At 39.2% G+C, this 20015-nt stretch overlaps 1 protein-coding gene across 2 annotated transcripts; it reads left to right on the top strand.

The window, feature by feature from the left end:
* The first annotated feature begins 4163 nt into the window (after positions 1-4163).
* On the top strand, positions 4164-16353 carry slc16a6b (solute carrier family 16 member 6b). Of its 2 annotated transcripts, none has more exons than XM_077559051.1 (6): positions 4164-4308; positions 8671-8904; positions 9897-10040; positions 11610-11738; positions 13707-14588; positions 14673-16353. In XM_077559051.1, exons 1-6 carry the CDS (start codon positions 4203-4205, stop codon positions 14942-14944), a joined length of 1767 nt encoding a protein of 588 aa, XP_077415177.1. In that variant the 5' UTR covers positions 4164-4202; the 3' UTR covers positions 14945-16353. The 2 variants fall into 2 exon arrangements, with proteins under 2 accessions (XP_077415177.1, XP_077415176.1); XM_077559050.1 differs by lacking the exon at positions 4164-4308 and adding an exon at positions 6477-6811.
* The last annotated feature ends 3662 nt before the right edge of the window (positions 16354-20015 follow it).

Here is a 20015-nt window from a genome sequence, read left to right as displayed (position 1 = left end):
TGAGCTTTGTTTAATTGTTCTGGTTCATGTGACTTCTTTTTTTTGTTACGATATAAAAAAATATCTACAGTAAAGGTATATTTACATGTTATATGAGAACGGCTGTGGGTTTATTTAATTAAGTAAACAAGGTCAGTCCCAGGTCCAATTCCAAAAGATTTACTGCTTATGCAAAGGTGTTAACCATTATTGTGTTGCATAAGTATATTGAGCTGTCAGCAAATATTTATTCCAATTTACTGTCAGAGGTTCAGCATGAGTTGGTGCCATTATTTTTTCAACAGTGGTCACATACATATATATACCTGACATGAAAACTAGGTCATGTTATCAAAAACTGCGCAAATATTGTTTAAACCCAGATGCGAAGTTTGATCAATTCAGCTCATTCAGTCAATCTCGTCAACATATACTGAAACACCAAATGTTTTTCATCTGTTCAGGCTTTTCCTGTTTTGTTGGTTTTCTAGCAGATGCCTGAAGGTTTAGTGCTTAGAATTATTTTGAAGTGTTCTAATTCCTTAGGTCTTGTCAAACAAAACAAAAAAAGATCCAGAAGGTGGCAGGAGTTTGGAAGAGTTGTAAATAGCAGTGTTTTCCCAAGCCCGAGGTAAAAACTTGTCAGGAATGCGTCCGCAAGCTTGAGGAACTCGTACTTGTTAGCGGGGGCTTGAGGACGCTTCTGGCTCAGCAGTCACCCCATACCATATGGCTCGATTACTTGTTCAGAACAAGTTGTTCTTAAAACTGGATGGCCATATTCAGACTATGAAGCCAGAAGTGCCACATCATATCATCTATCCGCATTTATCAGCCAACCCTCTTTAACCATGCTTAAAACACCTGCATGCTATTCGGCAGTGGATTTGTAAGAGCTGCCCATTGAAATACAGATCTTATCCTTAATTTGGAAGCATAGAAAAAAGGTTGTGGGGAAAAAAGTAGTACGCAAGAGTGGCGTCCCTGATCGTGTAACGGTTTACTTGTGTGACGTCTGTGCAGGTATGTTGGTTCAAGTCCCGCTCAGCGATGTGTGAAAGGTGATGTATTGTATACTATATATGTCTGCCCTGCGACGGATTGGCAACGAGTCCTGCAGGGTAGAGTCTACCTCTTGCTCGGAGTCAGCTGAAATAGACAACTTGATCTTCACAGGATGAGCAATACAGGGAATGATTTCAATGACATGAACAAATTAGTTTTGCATTATGTGTCGGTTTACGTAAATGCATATATTAAGAGTTTGGACACTACACAACACTAACTAATTACAGCAACACACAAAAACAATATGCATAAAACACCATTAGCACTCTGCTCTTCCATCCTATATAATATCAGGTGTCTTCATGGGTGAGTAGTTTGACTTCATTGTTGTCATTATGAACTTCTCATACTCAGACTACTTAGAACAGGGGTCAGCAACCTTTTTGAAACTGAGAGCTATTTGTTGGGTATTGATTCGAGTAAAGGACATTTTGATCCACACTTCTGAAACAACACATTTGTTCAAATTACTTTTATTAAAATTGATTATTGTGTATTATTCATAATTAATAATTACTGTTAATCATATGAAGACAAACAGGGTGATAATTTCTCGCAACAGGAAACATGTCTATAAATTTGCAACACTATTTTATAAATCTTTGCTTGGAGACCATTGATGTGATGTGCAAGTAATACATGCAGGTGTTTGTAATTGGATGAGTGGATATTCTGAATATTCCCTGGTCCTTAGGGGCTACCCGGTATACATGGCCACCATGTTGGTGCATCCTAGTTTAGAATGTTAATGTTACTTAAAACATTAGTTTTAAATTACAGACATTACAGGTTCTATGACGGACTGAACTGATTTACATCATTACATTATTTCCTGTGGGCAAATTTATTTTGAAATTAGAATAACTAGGAAGTCACAAACAGGTACTGTTCAACTTTGCACTGTATCATTTTTAAAAGATGGTAAGCATGACATAACACTAAGTCATGTCTGTATCATTATTACTTATCACATTTCATCCACATTCAAGTCCAACAGTCAAGTCCAACTTTATGACTTGCATGCTCTCATTTTTACTTTTAAGTGTATAGATTACAGTTAAGGCCTCAACAGAAAGCATTTCCGTAATCAGCATGTGCTTGTTAATGCATTATGCAACAGAGAACATGAGACATACTGCTGGGAGGGTTTAAAAAACAAACAAACTTGCGGATGAAGAAAATATCAAAATGAATGACGAAAAACATACTGTCACCCTGTTACATTACTAACATATTTGAAAAGAACAAAAAACGCCTTGCAATGCATTTAAAAGAAATGACCACGTGGAAAGTGATGACATAACAAAGCACAGGAGTTATTATAGGACAGTCGCTTGCGTGCACTTTTCACTCGTTGAACTTGGACTACGTAACAGCAGTTACTTTTGACTGCTCTGAGATAGCAATACACCTGACCTTACTTATATTTAAAACCAAACACACCAATTGCCTCTTAGCTTGATGAGTTTTATTTGCAATTAAAATGATTTAAATGACGATGCATTGGTTGAAATTGTTTGCCATTCAAAAGTACCCCAGTTGTGGTCTAAAACAAATAAAAATAGAATGAAAGTGATTTGCAAGTCCTTTCCCACCTAGTTTCAACTGAATACACTACAAAGACAAAATATGTAAAGATACTCAATGGAGTAATTTGCCCCAAGTTATCTTTTCAATAGCCTTTTTAATTGACAATTTTTGACTCAAACATCTTCTAATGAACAGATTAACACCTTAGCTGCTCATAATGGGTACTTGTGCAAGCCTCTGGCCAATAATTTTTCAGACTGGAATCGGGTTAGAATTTCCCGCCCTCTGTCTGCGGCTGTGAGGTCATGCGCCCAGTGCGTACGTGAAGAAGGGAGTGTGCAATTTCATTTATCGACAACATGGGGCAGTACTGATACGAAATTCAATTTCCTGCATTGAGCAGCTTTAATGTTCAAATTGATGAACATCATTGAGATTTGATTATGCAAATATATATAATAAATATATTTGATGCCTGCAACAGGTTAAAAAAAAGCTAGGACAGGGACAACAAAAGACAGAGAGTTGAGGAATGCTCAAAAAACACCTGTTTGGTACATTCCACAGGTGAACAGGTAATTAGAAACAGGTGAGCATCTTGATGGGTACAAAATGAGCATCCATGGATGACAGTTGTTCACAAGCAGGTTGTACAATTGCAAGGAATTTAGTATGGATGTTCGGTACCATTTTTTTCAGCCATAATCAACTCATGAGTAGTCACCGATACTGATACCAAATACCGTTAACACTACTACATAGAATTCCCCAAAAATGACAATTTTAAAGAAAGACCTATATATTGCAATATAGTATATTTCCTTTAAAAAAATCATAGTAATTGAAATGAATGGCAATTTTCTATTCTTCTCATTTTTAATTTCTAATTCCTGATCGTAAAACGGTCAGAAGAGAGTGGCCGATACTGTCATGAGTTCCGATACCTCAAAATCCCCGATCTTGCCCATCCCTAGAATTTAGACCAAGCCAATTCACAAACAACAGTGCGGCTTCGTGGTAAAAGAGTGTCAATACTATGGTTGAAAAAGTATTTGACTATTTCGAGTAGTAGCTTAATTTTATTTATTTTTTTAATGCTCAAGGGTTTTATTTCTGGTCGGGTAATTTATTTGGTATGCGAAGTCGAGAAGACTGTCAAGACAGCCACAACCCCAATTGTATTTCTGCATGACATTAACACGATACACGCCAATTTTCTGCCATCTAATAGGTCATTTATTTGTTGTTACTATAAATCGCTGGCATAGATGAACAAAAATACATTATTACTACATAATTTTGGGACCAAATAAGTGAAATTTGATCATTTCCCACGGTATTAAGTACCTTAAAAGCTCTCATGTGCCTGGCCTGGATCACTGGTTGAGAATACTGCTGTTGTGTACAGTATTCAGTCAAACATATGTTGTAGACTATTTGACATTTTAATCTGATTTTCTAGACTCATGCACACCCATATGTCAGTCACACACCCCTCCCCCACCACCACCACCCTCCATTAGCACCCCACCAAAAACCCCAACCTAATTAGGCCATTTGTCAGTGGTTTTGAATGGGCATTTCGAAGTCCAATCAGATTTGAAGGCTGGCCAACATTTCAACACATGCCTGCATCTCATCTCTCTCTGCCTTTGACTGAGGTTGAAGCAGCCGTGTACTTTAGGGCACTTTTGAGTAACATACAGAAGTGTCAGCCTAAGCCAATAGCAGGTGAGTGATTATATTCTAAGTACATATACACTGTCATATGTAGGCTACTTGAGAGAATTATTTTAAAAAATCATTATATACAGAATATGGAAAATCTGCATTATACTGTTTTAAATTTTAATTTCACTCACAAAAATTTTAAATAGTTGTGTATTAAGTGTATTTTTTATGATCGTATACTGTATTTTAAAAATGCATTGTTGAGGGGGGAAAAAGGAAAGATTCCAGCAAATTAATCAGCTGTCAAAGTGAGTAAAAATATGTATTGTAGTTTATTCAAATTCTCCGGAAACTTGTCCAATTAAGCTTGGACCAGCTTTTGATGAAACATTTTGCCAAATGTGACAAAACACTCGCCGGGGTTTCCAACCGAGTGTGATTGTGTCCGAATGCTGTTGGTTTGTAAACTTCCTTTGTAAATGGACCGCGAATGTTGAAGCAACATCTGGTGCTGTTTTGTTCTTCATCCCGCACATCAGCTCACTGTTGAAGCACTGTGTCAGTGTCACTGTGTCATACTCTGACTCATGTTTGAGAGGAAATGAATTGAACTTCGGAGAAGGTAACGCTTTGTTCTAATTACTAGACTTTCCACATCGTGAATCATTATTTCTCAGATCCGGCTTCCTAGCGCACACGACGAAAGCCGGTGTGAGCCGGTTTATTGCTTCTCAACTGGAGCAAACCTGTTTAGCTCATAGACCTCAAATATACGTAGACCCAGCCTTGAATGAAATGGCCTATTTGCGGGGATGCGTAAGCGCTTCCGCCATATTGAATGTGTCAGCTCTGCCCATAATCTGCTCAAGTCAGTAAAATGAACTTCATAAAGCGACAGTGTACAAAGTTCATGCATCTCATTCATCCACACAGACACACGCTAACATACATGGGAAAATTACACTAAAATAATAGTCTAACTTTTATTATTTTAATATTTACCCTATCATCACAGTAACAGTAACAAACGTAGCTGTAAACATAAAATAATAAAATAATATGATGGAGTTTTTTTTTTTTTTGCAGTTAATAAAATGTTTAATCTGTATCTATAATAGCCATATCCTGAAATGTAGACAATGTGAATTTAAGAAAAAATTGCTTTAGTGATTTAAAATTGATTTAACTACCAATAATGGCAATTACTAGCGGGGGATCTGCAAAAAAAACAAACATTTTGATGGCTGTTTTGGTTTTCAACTACTGTCCCAGCCGTCTTCGTCTTTGGAATAACTTGGATGAGAAAAGTTAGCTAAGCATCTAATAACACTTTGAATAAGTGATTTGGAACAATTTCATTGCAAAAAAAACCTAGTTCTATTAGTAACTAGTGTGTCACAAAACCCATGCTATAGGGGCCCCGTCCGAAATATCTGTAACCTCAGTTTTTAAGCACCTCCAGCATTTTATTTAGATTTATTTTCTCAGCACTAGCCTGGGAGAAAAAAAATCTGGAGCCATGCCTGACCCTATAGTCGGTCTACTAGTGTGCTGAGTTGTCTTACTCGGGAAGACAACAAGCGTAGTAGTTTATGGATTAGACACACTTGCTAGGAAATCCAACAATGCCTAAACCGGCTTTCCATATACAATTATGCACCTAGTGACAATTCTGAAACTCCGCGAATTTCTGATATTTCTGCAATACAAATGCTTCTTTAACACAGTGAAAACAAACAGCGTATTGTATTGCTTTTGCCTGTGACTAGTATACAAACCAGGCAGATTGTTATAATAGTCAAACATTTCATCACATTTTGAAATCAAAATAATCCTCACAAATCAAATAACGATTCAGTCCAATGCTTTTCAATGAGCAGAGAGCTTCCTTTCTCCGAGTTGACTGCCATTTTGACTTGTGTCAAATGCGACAGGTTGCCTGCATAAGATGCCAACATATTCTGCACATAAGAATTATTTTTGGAAAAGAAATTCAGCAAGCCTACTTAAAAAGAAGAAGTTATAAGAGCCTACACACCGCATTCAATTGAAACCGTAATACCAAACAAAGTTTATTTTTGCTATTGAAGTAATTATGAAAAAGCCGGACCATACAAAGTGGTTTTCTACGTTGCATTCGTAGCTCTTGCGTGCTTTTCTGAGCTGCACGCAACCGCTTTCTGAGCTCTGCGCGTTCATGGCAGAGAAATTTGCGCGTCCGCGTTTGAATACCAGCTCGAGCCGGTAAAGAGCTGCCAAAACAGGCAAGACTCAGAGTACAGTGACTGCCTGAGCGGCGACTGGAGGTGTAGACGAGAAGATGCTGCTGTTGCTGCTCCCGCCTATGTAAATTAGACCAAATCGTTAATGCTGTTTCATGATTCACGTGGAGCGACAAGTCACCTCGTTTTATGGGCAGACTGGAGTTCGACTCCTCACTATCGAGTAGCACCGCAAAGCGATGGGGAAGAAAGAGGAGATAGAAATTCTGTGTTAGTTTCACCAGAAGGCTACATACAGTTCCTCTGTTCAACTGCTTTCTCCTCTGGTCGCCTCACTGCCGGTGAGTAATAAGTTATCGTCGCAACGGCAGTTATTGGATGCTGTCTATGGTCTCCGCGGGCTGCTTTGTTACTAGCGTTCGTGTGGATGTGCTTTGTGATAGGTACAACCAGCGTTTAAAACAGAGCACGTTTGAAACAGAGCACAGTAATACACTTGTGCCAGCGTCGAGGTTTATTACATTTAGGTGATTTTTGGGTGGAAAATGAAGGTACATATCCCAATATCTGTCATTACCCAATGCAAACGGCAGAGGACAGTAAAAGTGTGCTCAGGGCTGGTTCGAGTCATCCTGCAGCCTGCATTCAAGAAACCCCTGGGATGCCGCACACTTGCTCACCGCTCACCATCCCCCCTGCACTGCGGATGTCCTGACCACATGGTACACATTCCCTGAGTGGCCGCATTGGTGAAACATAACTACACAAAATAAAAAGTATTAAGCTCTGTGAAAGCGTAGTCTGCGTACAAATCCCAACACGACATGACACAGTGCATCTATCTCCAAAAGCCAGATTAGATAGATAGATAGATAGATAGATAGATAGATAGATAGATACTGCAATTAGACAGAAAAACACAATTTATTCATGTAAGGGTCATTCAACAGTACACAAAGTAAAGTCATTTGTTTTCTGCCCATCTATTTTCTGCCTATAGCTAAAGGGAAGTGTAGTCAGATATTTCCTTTACAATATGTTCCATAGTTTAAACACTACTCTGGTAAATACCGTGTTTTTGTCATTGTTAAAGAGAGGAACAACTGAAGATCATTTTTTAGCTACTGAAATAGACCGTTATGAGCCACACAGAGTTTTAATTAAAAAATAATTTGACAAATTCTTCAGTGGATCATCAACCCACATTTGATCAAATGTGTTGTATTTGGGTGAAGGTATCTTGTCTAGTAATCTGTGCCTCTCAATACTCTGTTTAGCTTCTCAAGGGCCCAATCATTATTAATAGGCATAACTTTCCATACTTTAGCAACTCTACTATCTTTTGGATAATACATAGATTAATGAAGTGTTGCGGAAGACATTTTCCTAATATTTTGAGCCAATTTTTCACACACAATGCTGTCTTGTGTTTTGCAAGTAAGCCACGTGATTGTTTTTTGTGCTAGATTTACAAAGTATTAATTAATATGTCAATATTCAAAGCTGATAACAATATTCAAAGCTGATAACATCTACTGGTGTGCATCAGAAGTTGCATTGGTTAGTCAAGGTTCACTTTTATCTTGTCCCATGATGATCTTAAGTGAAAGTAGAGAAATCAATTTCTCATTTCTAATTACACAGCTCGCTACCCTTTCCCCAGCTTTGGGCAGATTTGTGTTTCATTTTTTGCACAACACAATTTTCTTTACATTCTCTTACCTACCTAATCTGGGCATTCTTATGGAACACTTTGGGTGAGTCACTACTCAGAGATTTGAGGATGGAGGATTTGGGGGAGGGTTGTGACCTTTTTCACTATCATGTCACAGTACATTTGAATGAACATACCTTGCCCAAAATGGCACACCAACTGCATATGAAATGATATTCCATTTGCTATTAGAATAGAAAAGCATAGAAAGCTTTTATTGTCATTGTATGTAAAGATACATTCGAATCAGGGTGCAACTCTCAAGTTTGTGTTACAAGGGTAAACTATAAAATAGAAAAATGTAAAGATTGAAGATAGCAAGCACATGATTCAACTGTAGTGACATGGAACAATGACATTCTCCACCATAAAGAATTTAACAATTATATTTGACAGGTTTGTCTCATCCAAATCAATTGCACGGTCTTAAAATAAAATAAATGTATACCACATTTCAGTCAAGCACTATTTCACTTCTCGTTGCAGTCATCATGGCTTCCAGATCCCAAGGTTGCCTGGGTCCAAATGTCTACTCAGAAGTGCCCGAAGGTGGCTGGGGCTGGGCTGTAGCTGTCGCCTTCTTCATGGTAGAGCTCTGCACCTATGGGACCCTCAAGAGCCTGGGGATCTTTCTCCAGGATTTGATGAAGGAGTTTGATGAGAGTAACAGTAGGGTGTCATGGGCCATCTCCATTTGCATCTTCATTTTCACTTTTACTGGTGAGTTATTAATGGCTTATTTGATCTTGTATTAAACACTAACAGTATTAAAAAAATCGAAAATCTGTTTAGAGCGTGTATCGGGGTGAAATAGCAGATGGATAGTGTGTTTTATAAAAGCAAAGGTCTGTGGGTACTTAGGAATGTTTGCAATATATTAGTAACTTAATGCTGATTAGTTTGGCAAGAAATTAAGGCTGAACATTCCAAATCAAATAGACATCGCAATGTAGTGGAATGCAATTTTCAAATCACAAAGGTGGCAATTTGGGGGTAAATCTGCTTCATTTAATTTGGTCAGTAACCAACATCGTTTTATGAAACCAAAAGTTTCATGTGTTGAAGTGGTAAAGATTTGTTAGCATTATTGTTGTAATCTGATTTATGTTTACGCCACACTTTTGGTAGAATTTTGTCAAGTTGTAGAGAACGCAAAGAATGCAAGTCAAAGTGCTTAGCAACTTAAATGGAAATAGATAAACTGTCTTTCATATTAATTCATTTGCCTTTATTTTAGCATAAGCCTAGCCTAACCTATAAAACCAAAATATATATGTATAATGAAGCTGATAATGTTTATTATAATGCAGATTAATGTATTTCTTGTATTTGTTTAAAAAAAACACATGGCAATAGGGCCGCATGTTAAATTGCAAACATAATAGAAAGTTCAATAAGAAGTTCTTCGTGTCGTCTTCAAAGAAGTACGGTAGTCGTGGCAACTAGCTCTGAGTTTCTGAACGGTCGGAGTGAAGCAGTGCGCTCTTGTGTGTATTTCCACACCACGGGGAAGAAGAATTTTTGGTGTAAGTCTCAGCTCTAATTTTCATATACTGTGTACAAGTCGCAGGACCAGCATCTATGAAAATAAGTTATGGTCCAAAAACATGGTATATTATTTTTTACACTCATTCAACCCTTTATGAAATAGACTGTGTTGTGATCTCATTCTGTACGAAGGTAACTATCACCTGTCTGTTTCTGATCCACAGCCCCTCTGTCCACCATGTTGAGCAACCGCTTTGGCCATCGCCCCACCGTAATGATGGGGGGTTTCTTGGTCAGCTTGGGTACCATTACCTCCGCCTTCACCAACTCCATCAACGAGATGTATATTACCATTGGCATAGTCTCAGGTAATTGATCTGAAGCTCAGCTACCTCTGCATCCAGCTGTGTGTAGTCTACCAGCCTGTCTGTCTGTCCTGCCATGTGACATTTACAGTGATGGCTATACTGTTGCCGACATGCCTTGTCAGACACCTTGTTTATTTTGAACCAAAGAGACTTTTAGCAGTGTCAACAGCCAAATTGCTTTCTTCCAGAACTATCCAATGAAGGTGTACTTCACTGTCTATGATAGATGGACACAACTGCTGTAAATTGTGACACAAATCATTCTCAGACGTAATCCCATTGACTGCATGAAAGTAATAGATTCAAAATTCCTTTGCAGATGATGAGTTAATTTTAGTGATGCATTGAATATTCTGCTGCTGCAAATTTTCGGCCGAAAATGGTAAAAATTTGTATTGTCGGCATTCGGCCGGAATAAAATTAAAGCCGAAAGAGCATGTTGTGGTGACGCAAGCCCCCCCAAAAAAACAACAACATTGAATTAAACACCAAACACGGGAGTGAGTGTCCGCCTTGCTGCTCACTGGCGTTTGTGAGTACCGGCAGCTTCATTGTGCACACCGGAGACTGAGAAGGTCACTTGGTAAACTATGTCAAAAAAGAGAGCGCTGCTGAGTACTACACTACAGGTGAGCCACTCTTTCTCCTGCAGCGCCTTACTTTTTTTCTTTGATGAGAGCCCCTCGAGCTCTTCCACTTTTTTACTTGTTTTAAACAAGTAAACACTTACCACTATCTGCGGGTGACTACAAATCTGTTCAGGACGCCGTGTGTGACTTTGCAGTCCATTCCCAAAGCCGGCTGGTGCAAAGAAATGTATTTATTTTTAAACCTTGGTGAACATGTGAATGTGCCGATTTTAAGTGCGCCGCACCGTGTCCCATTCCTAATAGCCGACAAATGCGTCATCCGCACTGCATGCACCCGTGCGAAGTACTGTACATTGACTATAAAGTGCAATTGCACCGCCAGAAAATGCTCAGTTGCTCACCTCGCGTTTGATGTTTAATGTACCATTCGCCAACATGTTTCTGATGTCTGTGGTGTGGACGCATTTCAATTTATATTGTGCTTTGTTCAAATGCCCGTACTAAATAGGCCTAAATATGTTATAGTAATATTATAATTGTAATTAATTATAATAAATGCAATGATAATAAAAAAAATTGGCATAATTTTTTTTCGGCTTTTCGACCAAGCATTTCTCATTTTTGTCATTTTGGCCAAAAAATTCAATTTCGGTGCATCCCTAGACTTTTTATTTTCCTTTTGGACAGAAAGCACTGTTAGCTCTCCCACCCTGACTGCCATGTCTACCTTTTAACTGACTACAACTAACTCGACCATCCCTTTTCTCTTCTCTCCCCGTCTCTTTTTTTGTCTTTAAATGCCTTTGTCTTTTAGCTGCTGTTGTAGTAAAGCTGCACCCCCACAAGCAACCGGCCAGCACTGATACAGGAGTGACCTGACACCCTGACCTTAGACCCAACCCTCTAGCCATGCTGTGTTCCTACCATGCGGGCCAGTGGCTGTTATGCCCCCTTTTTCTTGTCTCCTCTTTGTTTACAGGCTTCGGCTACTGCCTTACCTTCCTCCCCACCGTCACAATACTTGCCCAGTACTTCTCCACGCGACGAGCCCTCGTCACCTCTGCTGCTTCTTCCGGAGAATCTTTCGCCATATTTGCATTTGCCCCAGGTGATGTTTTAATTAACCATTGCTTTCAGCTTTTAAGACAGAAAGACTAAATACACAGACACTAACGACACAACAAGACACACCTGGGCAAGACAAGTGGCTGAGGGCACTGATTGGATCACACGAGGAAGGGCAGGATCACACTTAACAAGACAAGGAAGACACACAAGGAAAACAGAATCTAAACATGACAGTGTTTCGGTGCATATATTTTAATGTTCCTTCCAACACACTGTATTAGACATTGTGGTCAAAGATAACCCTCTTTTTCATTATATAATAATATTAATAATAATAATAATACATTTTATTTATAATGCCCCTTACATTGCAAGATCTCAAAGGGGTACAAGTAGAAAAGAAAACATATACTGTATATATATATATATATATAAGAAAATGAAAAAAAAAAGTACAAGTTATAATTGCAATACTGTACGAGTTTTCACGCTTTGGATTTGCAAATGGGCCATAGACAAAGACATTATGCCATTCATATGTCATTTTAAGGGTTCATGTCATAATGGATCCACACAGCCGCACTGGTCCACGCATCCCCATTGATAAATGCGTTGCACGCATTTGAAATCCAAATGGCAACGCTGTATTTGCGAAACAAAAGAGAGCTCTGTGTTTATTGGAATGTTGGAATTCATCAACACTCCTCAAAGCAGGCGTCCATTATTGTTGTTTGTTGCTCAGGTGCATGTGTGGTCAGGCACTTAAATGCATTCAGTCCACACAGTCTGAAGACCAAGGTTATAAGAGATAACGAAAACAAATGCAATGACTACAACTAAAATTGAAAAAAAAAAAAACGTTTTCGTAACTATACTCAACAAAAATATAAACGCAGCACTTTTGTTTTTGCTCTCATTTTTTTATGAGATGAACTCAAAGATGTAAAACCTTTTCCACATACACAATATCACCATTTCTATCGAATATTGTTCACAAACCAGTGTAAATCTGTGATAGTGAGCACTTCTCCTTTGTCGAGATAATCCATCCCACCTCACAGGTGTGCAATACCAAGATGCTGATTAGACACCATGATTAGTGCACAGGTGTGCCTTAGACAGCCCACAATAAAAGCCACTCTGAAAGGTGCCGTTTTGTTCTGAGTCCCCACTGGATTTTTGAGTCCCCAGACCCCCACCCCAATAAAACAAAACGTCACCTTTCAGAGTGGCCTTTTATTGTGGCCAGTCTAAGGCGCACCTGTGCACTAATCATGGTGTCTAATCAGGATCTTGATCTTGGCAAACCTGTGATGTGGGATGGATTATCTCCGCAAAGGAGAGGTGCTCACTATCACACATTTAGATTGGTTTGTGAACAATATTTGAGAGAAATGGTCATATTGTGTATGTGAAAGAAGTTTTATATCTTCAAGTTCATCTCATAAAAATGGGAGCAAAAACAAAAGTGTTGTGTTTATATTTTTGTTGAGTAAATAATAGAATAAAAATTACTGACACTACAAAACTAACTGAAACTCACTAACCTTCATTTTATTCTTTGTCCATTCATTTCAGGCTAATTTTGTTGTATTTTTTTTTTTCGGTATTTAGGAACATCCAAAAGAAGTAAGCTCAAACTGTTTCTTTTTTGTCTTGCAATCGACAAATACTCCATATACTAAAAAAAAAAGGATGGGGCACAGGGGACTAATCAAAACTAAACTAAAATAAATTATTTTTGAAAAAATAAAACCTCCTTTTGTAAACACAAATTTAAACTTGCTGGATTTGAAAAACAAGTCAAACAAAATACAAAGCTAGCTATAATCAAAAATCTAGTCACCATGCGAAAGGACGGTGATAAAATCACCTCAATCATCTCCAAAAAGTGAGAGAATGTCTGTGCCTGCAGTATTGTGAATGAAAGATCTTTAAAACTACAAGTAAAAATGAGCTTGACTCAGTATTCACATACTAAACTCCAACATGTACTGTGTTTCCACAGCCTTCACGATACTGAAGGAGCACATTGGATGGCGGCACTGTTTCATTGTCATTGGGAGTTTTCAATCTTGCATTATTGGTTGTGGCCTTCTTCTTCGTCCAATCATCATCCGGCCAGAGCTTGAAAAGCAATACAATGAACTGGCTATGGAGCAACTGCAGGAGGTTTATGAGCTGGAGAATGAACAAACCAAAACCTCCATCAGCTCAGGAGTTTCCCAGAGTTCAGAGGACTCAGGGGTCACGTCCCTTTCTGCCTCAAATGGGGATTTGGGGATGGCGGGAGCGGAAATCAAAGTAGAGTGGGAGCTGCAGGACCAAGCGGGCCAGGAACTGTCATTGTCCACACCCTCGTCCCCTTTCAATGTGGATGCTGAACCAAAAGTATCAGAACCATCCAAATCCAAACTGCTGGACTTTTCCGTCCTGAAGGACGGTGCCTTCATTTGCTACTCACTCTTTGGCCTGTTTGCCACTCTGGGCTTTTTTGCCCCTCAGCTCTACATCATTGAACTTAGTAAAAGCCATGGCGTGGAGCCCAACATGGCGTCCTATATGCTCTCTGTGATGGCGGTGGCTGAGATCTTTGGCCGTCTGTCCATCGGGTTCTTGCTGAACAAAGTCACTTGCAGAAAGATCCTGGTGTTGTTGTGGTGTGTTGTTTTCTTGTGCCTGGTGCTGGTGGCCTTCACCATCGTGTGGAACTTCTGGGGTCTGGTGGTCTGCTGCGCCATCTACGGCTACTTCCTTGGCACGGTGGGATCCACGCACATCCCCATGCTGGCCGAGGAGGACGTGTTGGGCATCGACAAAATGGCGTCGTCTGTGGGAGTATACGTCTTCATTCAGAGCTTTGCTGGACTTGCTGGACCACCTCTAGGAGGTATAACATTTTTGGGGGGAAGATCTCAATTTGGTTGGCCGTCATTGCTCGGCTGTCCTAAAGTGTGCTTACCTTTCTCTCCAGGTGTGTTGGTGGATATCACAGATAACTACGGTGCTGCCTTCTACTCCTGTGCTGTCGGGATGGGGCTCAGTGCCATCTGTCTTGCTCTGGTTGGGCCAGTCAAGTCTGGCTTTTGCCAAAGACGGAAAAGTCAACTTGTGGAGAAACCTTCCCATGATAGCGACCTGCCCGACTTTTTGGAGGTGGACATGGCAGAGGATAGCCCTTCAAAACTTCTATGGCAGGAGACAACATATGAGCCTACAACAGCCTCCATTGATCAAATAAAATAAATCAATAAAACACAAATACAACTCCGACACACAGCAAGATGCCGCCTGATTTCCATCACCTAACCACAGATGCTGCTCGTTTCCAAACTCAGGTGTCGCTCACTCTGACAAGCTTGAAGCTCACTCCAAAAAGAGACCAAAGAGACAACCATGTTGAGCACATGGGTGCAAACTTTCGTGGACACATCTCCATGTCTGCTGATAAACCATTTTCACAAGCTTCTGGAACTCCGACCAGGACAATTCCATTGTATTTATATGGCGCCAAATTACAACAAAAGTTGTCTCAGGGCATGTTCCACATGGAGCAGGTCTCGAACCACACTCCACCATCTCAACCCCGCATGAGCAAGCACTAAGCAAGACTTGAATTGTAAAGTGCACGCACGATCCCTGCTCATGTAAAGGCATGCAACCAACCTATCCGCATGTCTGTCATCAAGGCGCAGAAATGACTGAAGAATAAAAGGACACCTCAAGTCTGAGTGCATATGATGCAACGAGAATATAAAAATGTCAACTGACTTGTGCGTATTAAATGTATTATACTTCAAGTCACAGCAATATTGCATAACTTAATGGTTGAATCAGGGAGCGTCCGCTCGTCTTGTCAATTTGTGTTAGATGATCAAGGCAGTGAGTGTTCTTTTCAAGATTTTGCAGGCCTTACAAAGTTCATTACCTTAATTCTTGTTGTTTTTGCGAAAGGCATTGATTTTATCTGTACAATCTTGTTCATCTGATCCTATTTCTATTCTTCATTCTATTAGAATGACCTTGTTACACAACAGCATACGTATTGGAAAAGTGATTATCTGAACTATCAGTGTTTAGAATACAGTGGAGCCCCGTATACTTGCAGTTTGGCACCAGTGGATTTACCCATTTGCAATTTATTTTCAATATTATGTTTTTTCTTGGTGCAGGAACCAACCCTTGTTTTTCTAGAAACCGCTTATTAGTGGTTTATCACCACTTACAGGAATTCTTTGGATTTGATTTTTTTTTTTGTCAATGTATTTATCATGGCTATCAATTACCGTATATGCAGATTTTCACTATTCACGGGCCACCAAGAGCAGGATCCACTGTAATATAGATCTAAATGCAATGGTACATATTGAAGGAGATGTGCGTGCATGTTCTATTATGCAAACATGTGAAAGAAGGGTCTGCCAGGAAGAAGACTTGGCAGTCTCATGTAGTCTTCACACCCTCACTTGAAGTTTAGTTCACAAACCCTTTTATAGTCACTGTTTACCTTTTATTTATATTGTTTTGAATGATCATTTGTTCATTTTTTTAGTGCCAGTCTTTTTTCTTTTTTTTTACGAACACTTGGCAGCCAGCTGCCTGTTGAGTTATGTATTGATTTCATTCAATGTTTTGTTAATAAAACAAGACAAGAATTCCGTGGTGATTTTTCTTTCTTCTTTTAAACAAATTATTTACTCCTTTAACAACATAACAATCCAGGGCTAGCAATATGTGCAGGGACAAAAAAGACGGCAAGCACTCTTAAAGAGATACTTGACTCATTGAGCCATTTTCAACAGTAAGAAGATAATATTTTGTCTATAATTAATGTGATAAGTTCTCTATTTTTCATGAACAATTAAAACTTAAAAAAAAAATTTGAGTACTTGCTGTCGACTGAAGATGACATCACCTGTGCTGAGGAAACAGGTAACGACCAATCAAGGCTCAATTTGCTGACCAAACCCAGAAAACAGGTGAGCCGTGATTGGCCGTTACCTATTTCCTCAGCACAGGTCAGGTTATGTCATCTTCAGTTAACAGCAAGTAGAAAAATGTGTTAAAGGTATTAATTGTACATGAAGAATAATAAAGTTATCAATTTAATTATAGACAAAATATAAACTTTTTATTGCTTAAATGGCTCAATGGGTCAAGTATCTATCCCTTTAAACAACTCAACACACCACAACAATCAGCAGTTTGGCCGATACAATTAGTGAACAATTATTCAGAAAAGACTTCAAGATGTTTAATGTCACTCCCAGTTGCAGTTAACAGTAACTAAATAAAATAACATCAAGGTGCGCAACCTTGTGTTCAAAGCAACCAGCTAATTTCGACTTTGAGTCCACTAGCTTAAAGCTAACACAGCATAGATGCTTTCTGTTACGGTGCCATAAACCTTTAACCCAGGGATAGGGAACCCTGGTCCTCGAGAGCCACTGTCCTGCCTGATTTCCATGTCGCTCTCCTCAAACACAGCTGGCTCAACTGATCAGCTAATCAGCAAGCTCTGTAGAAGCCTGATAACGATCTTGTTCATCAATCAGGTGTGTTGATGGAGGGAGACATGGAAAACAGGCAGGAATGTCACAGGGGTAAAGTTTGGTGGAGGACCCAAATGCAGGGAAGCAGAGGTGATGGACAAAAAAAGGAATTTAATTACTCAAAACAAAAGCGAACGCCAAATGGCAGTAAAACAAAACTTAGGGAGGACATCAAAGCAAAAAAAACTGGCAGCATGACAGGAGGAAAATGACAATGAACCGACGCAGACAGGGGAGACAGGAGACTAAAAACACAAACACTAATGACACAACAAGACACACCTGGGGCAAGACACAAGTGGCTGAGGGCACTGATTGGTTGACACGACGAAGGGCAGGATTACACTTAACAAGACCAAGGGAGACACACAAGGAAAAACAGAACCCAAACATGACACAGGACAGCGGCTCTCGAGGACCAAGGTTTCCTACCACTGCTTTAACTCATTCACTCCCAGCCATTTTCGCTGAAGCAAACCCCTTCGCTCCCGGCTTTTTTACTGGATTTTGACTGATTTTGCAAGGCCCACAGAATATTGTGTTCCATTGCTATAAAAACATGGAACCTGCCAAAAGAAAGATTAGAGTCTCTTCTTTCATCAGGAAAAAAAGTATTCTATCTATCTGGATTCGGGTTCGAGTTTCCCGAACTCTGTCTGCGGATGTGATGTCATGTGCGTACGTGTATGTGAAGAAGGGACTGTGCAGTTTCATTTTTCGACCACATGTGGCAGCAGCTATTTGAAACTCAATTTCCTGCATTGAGAAGCTTTAAGTAACATATTTAACACAAACAGTAGTAGGCCTATTTAGTATATAACAATACTCAGTACTCATTCATAATTTATTACATTTCTTCACTAAAAGACATATTACATTAATTGTTTTTTGGAGGAATGCTGGAACAGATTAATTTCCATTCATTTCAATGGGGAAAATATGTTTCCAGATGCAAATGTTTTGAGTTGACCTCTCAACTGTACTTACAACTGTAGTCAATATCAAAGTAAATTGGATCAGTTAATCCATTTTAAGATCCACTGATTCAAGACAAGGTTGAGTTGAGGATGTCGACTTGTAACAAACAACAAGCGACTGGAAGATGACGTGGCAAAGGCCAGGCACATTGTCACATAGTAACATTTTTGTTTGCTGGCCTTCATGGATTCCTAATTTAGGGCAGCGAATAATTCTTACATTCATAATTATTTGTCGCTCTATTCCCGTGACAAAATGAAATTGTGATTAAATGAGATTATTTAAAAAGCAGTGGAGGTTAGGTGGTATAACTCCCACATCCACCACATGAAACAAGCTCTAAACATGCTATCAGACTAATGATACAGTGTCGAAAACATTTTTTTATACACGTCCAAATGATTATCAGTCATGGTGGAACAGTGTTTGAACTTCACAAATATATTCATGTGGAAAATAGGTTGACTCATAATATGAGTACTTATTGTAAATACTGCAGTTTGGCAATGTTTTTACAATTCATTTTTAACAGTGATGGTCATCTCCAATGAAGTCCACTTTGGCTCCAACGATGACTGATGATGCAATCTGACACTGATAAACCTTGACCTTGAAGCTCACATTTAAGTTCTTTGGAGGTTATTCTGGGCATTTTTGCCCATTTCCATTTGTATCATCCATATTTTCAATTTATCATCAATTTTCCTCCTTTGGCTATGTCAAAAGAGGTTGAGTAATGGCTAAAGTCTTGTGGATCTCAAATTTCTGATACTATGTGCAACTGTAATCAAAGGAACATCATGTTGCTTGGAGATGGTTTTACAGACTTGACCTTTAACGTGATTGTAGTTTTCCTTCTAATCACATGGGACAACTCTCTCCTTGACATCTTCTGGTCCATGTTTAGTGTGGTACATATCGCCAAACAGTGACTACTTTATATTACTTTTTCACCTTATTAATAGACTGACTGACTGCTTACAAATTTGAAGATACCTGTGATGCTAATTAGAGGACACACCTTGGTTGACTATGTCTCTATGGTCAAATTATTTTCAATCTTTTCTAAGGGTAACAATTTAAACACAATACCTGATTGGCATTGGTTAATTTTCTTTAATTTTGTATCTATTACTCAAAATTTAAGTTATTTCTGTGACCACTGTAGGTTTTTCTTTCATTCAGAGACACACCAACAATTTTGTCCACGTGTAACTGTAGTTCTTGACAGCTGGAGGGCTTTTTTTTAAAAAGAACAAATCCAGTTTGGCTTTATAGTCTTGGAAGGACTTCTTTTGCTTAACGATGAATTGACATACCCGGAATGATGCTTCAGGGTCCGCTGTGACTAAACAGCAATCCGTTCCACATTTATTTATTCGGAACAGCAGATGTAGCTTTCGCACTCAACTGAGTTATTTTTCATAGTTTTTAGTTGCATTTAGTTATTTAGTTAGTTTAGTAGATGCATTTGATTGTTTGGAGTGTGTGAGTGTGTGTGTGTGGGGGGGGGGGGGGGGGAGATTGTAGTAGCCTATGTGTGGGAGCGTTTCACAAGTGTGCATGAGAGCATTTAGAGGTCATCCTGAATGTCTCGCTTGACCGTTGAAGACAGCATCCATACGCCCAAAAACACGATTATTTTCAGAAACCTGCAAAATGACCAAATAATTAAGAACAAGGTATATGTCAGTGATTACGGCCGTGAAGTCACGTAACGGATACCTCGCCCGTGAACGTGCATGCACGTGTGCCGACGTTAGGATACGAAGCGGAAATCAAGGCAC

The sequence above is a fragment of the Vanacampus margaritifer genome, chromosome 2, assembly GCF_051991255.1.
Source record: "Vanacampus margaritifer isolate UIUO_Vmar chromosome 2, RoL_Vmar_1.0, whole genome shotgun sequence".
Lineage (NCBI taxonomy): Eukaryota > Metazoa > Chordata > Actinopteri > Syngnathiformes > Syngnathidae > Vanacampus > Vanacampus margaritifer.
The sequence above is the reverse complement of the archived record's forward strand: the minus strand, read 5'-3'. Positions and strand labels throughout refer to the sequence as shown.

What these genes read in the sequence shown, in the direction of transcription:
- slc16a6b (XM_077559050.1), top strand. Translation starts at nt 6,616, where the DNA reads ATGCTGTTTCATGATTCACGTGGAGCGACAAGTCACCTCGTTTTATGG. An exon ending in CTCTGGTCGCCTCACTGCCG is followed by an intron (nt 6,812 to 8,670) that starts GTGAGTAATAAG and finishes TTCTCGTTGCAG; the next exon opens with TCATCATGGCTTCCAGATCC. An exon ending in CTTCATTTTCACTTTTACTG is followed by an intron (nt 8,905 to 9,896) that starts GTGAGTTATTAA and finishes TCTGATCCACAG; the next exon opens with CCCCTCTGTCCACCATGTTG.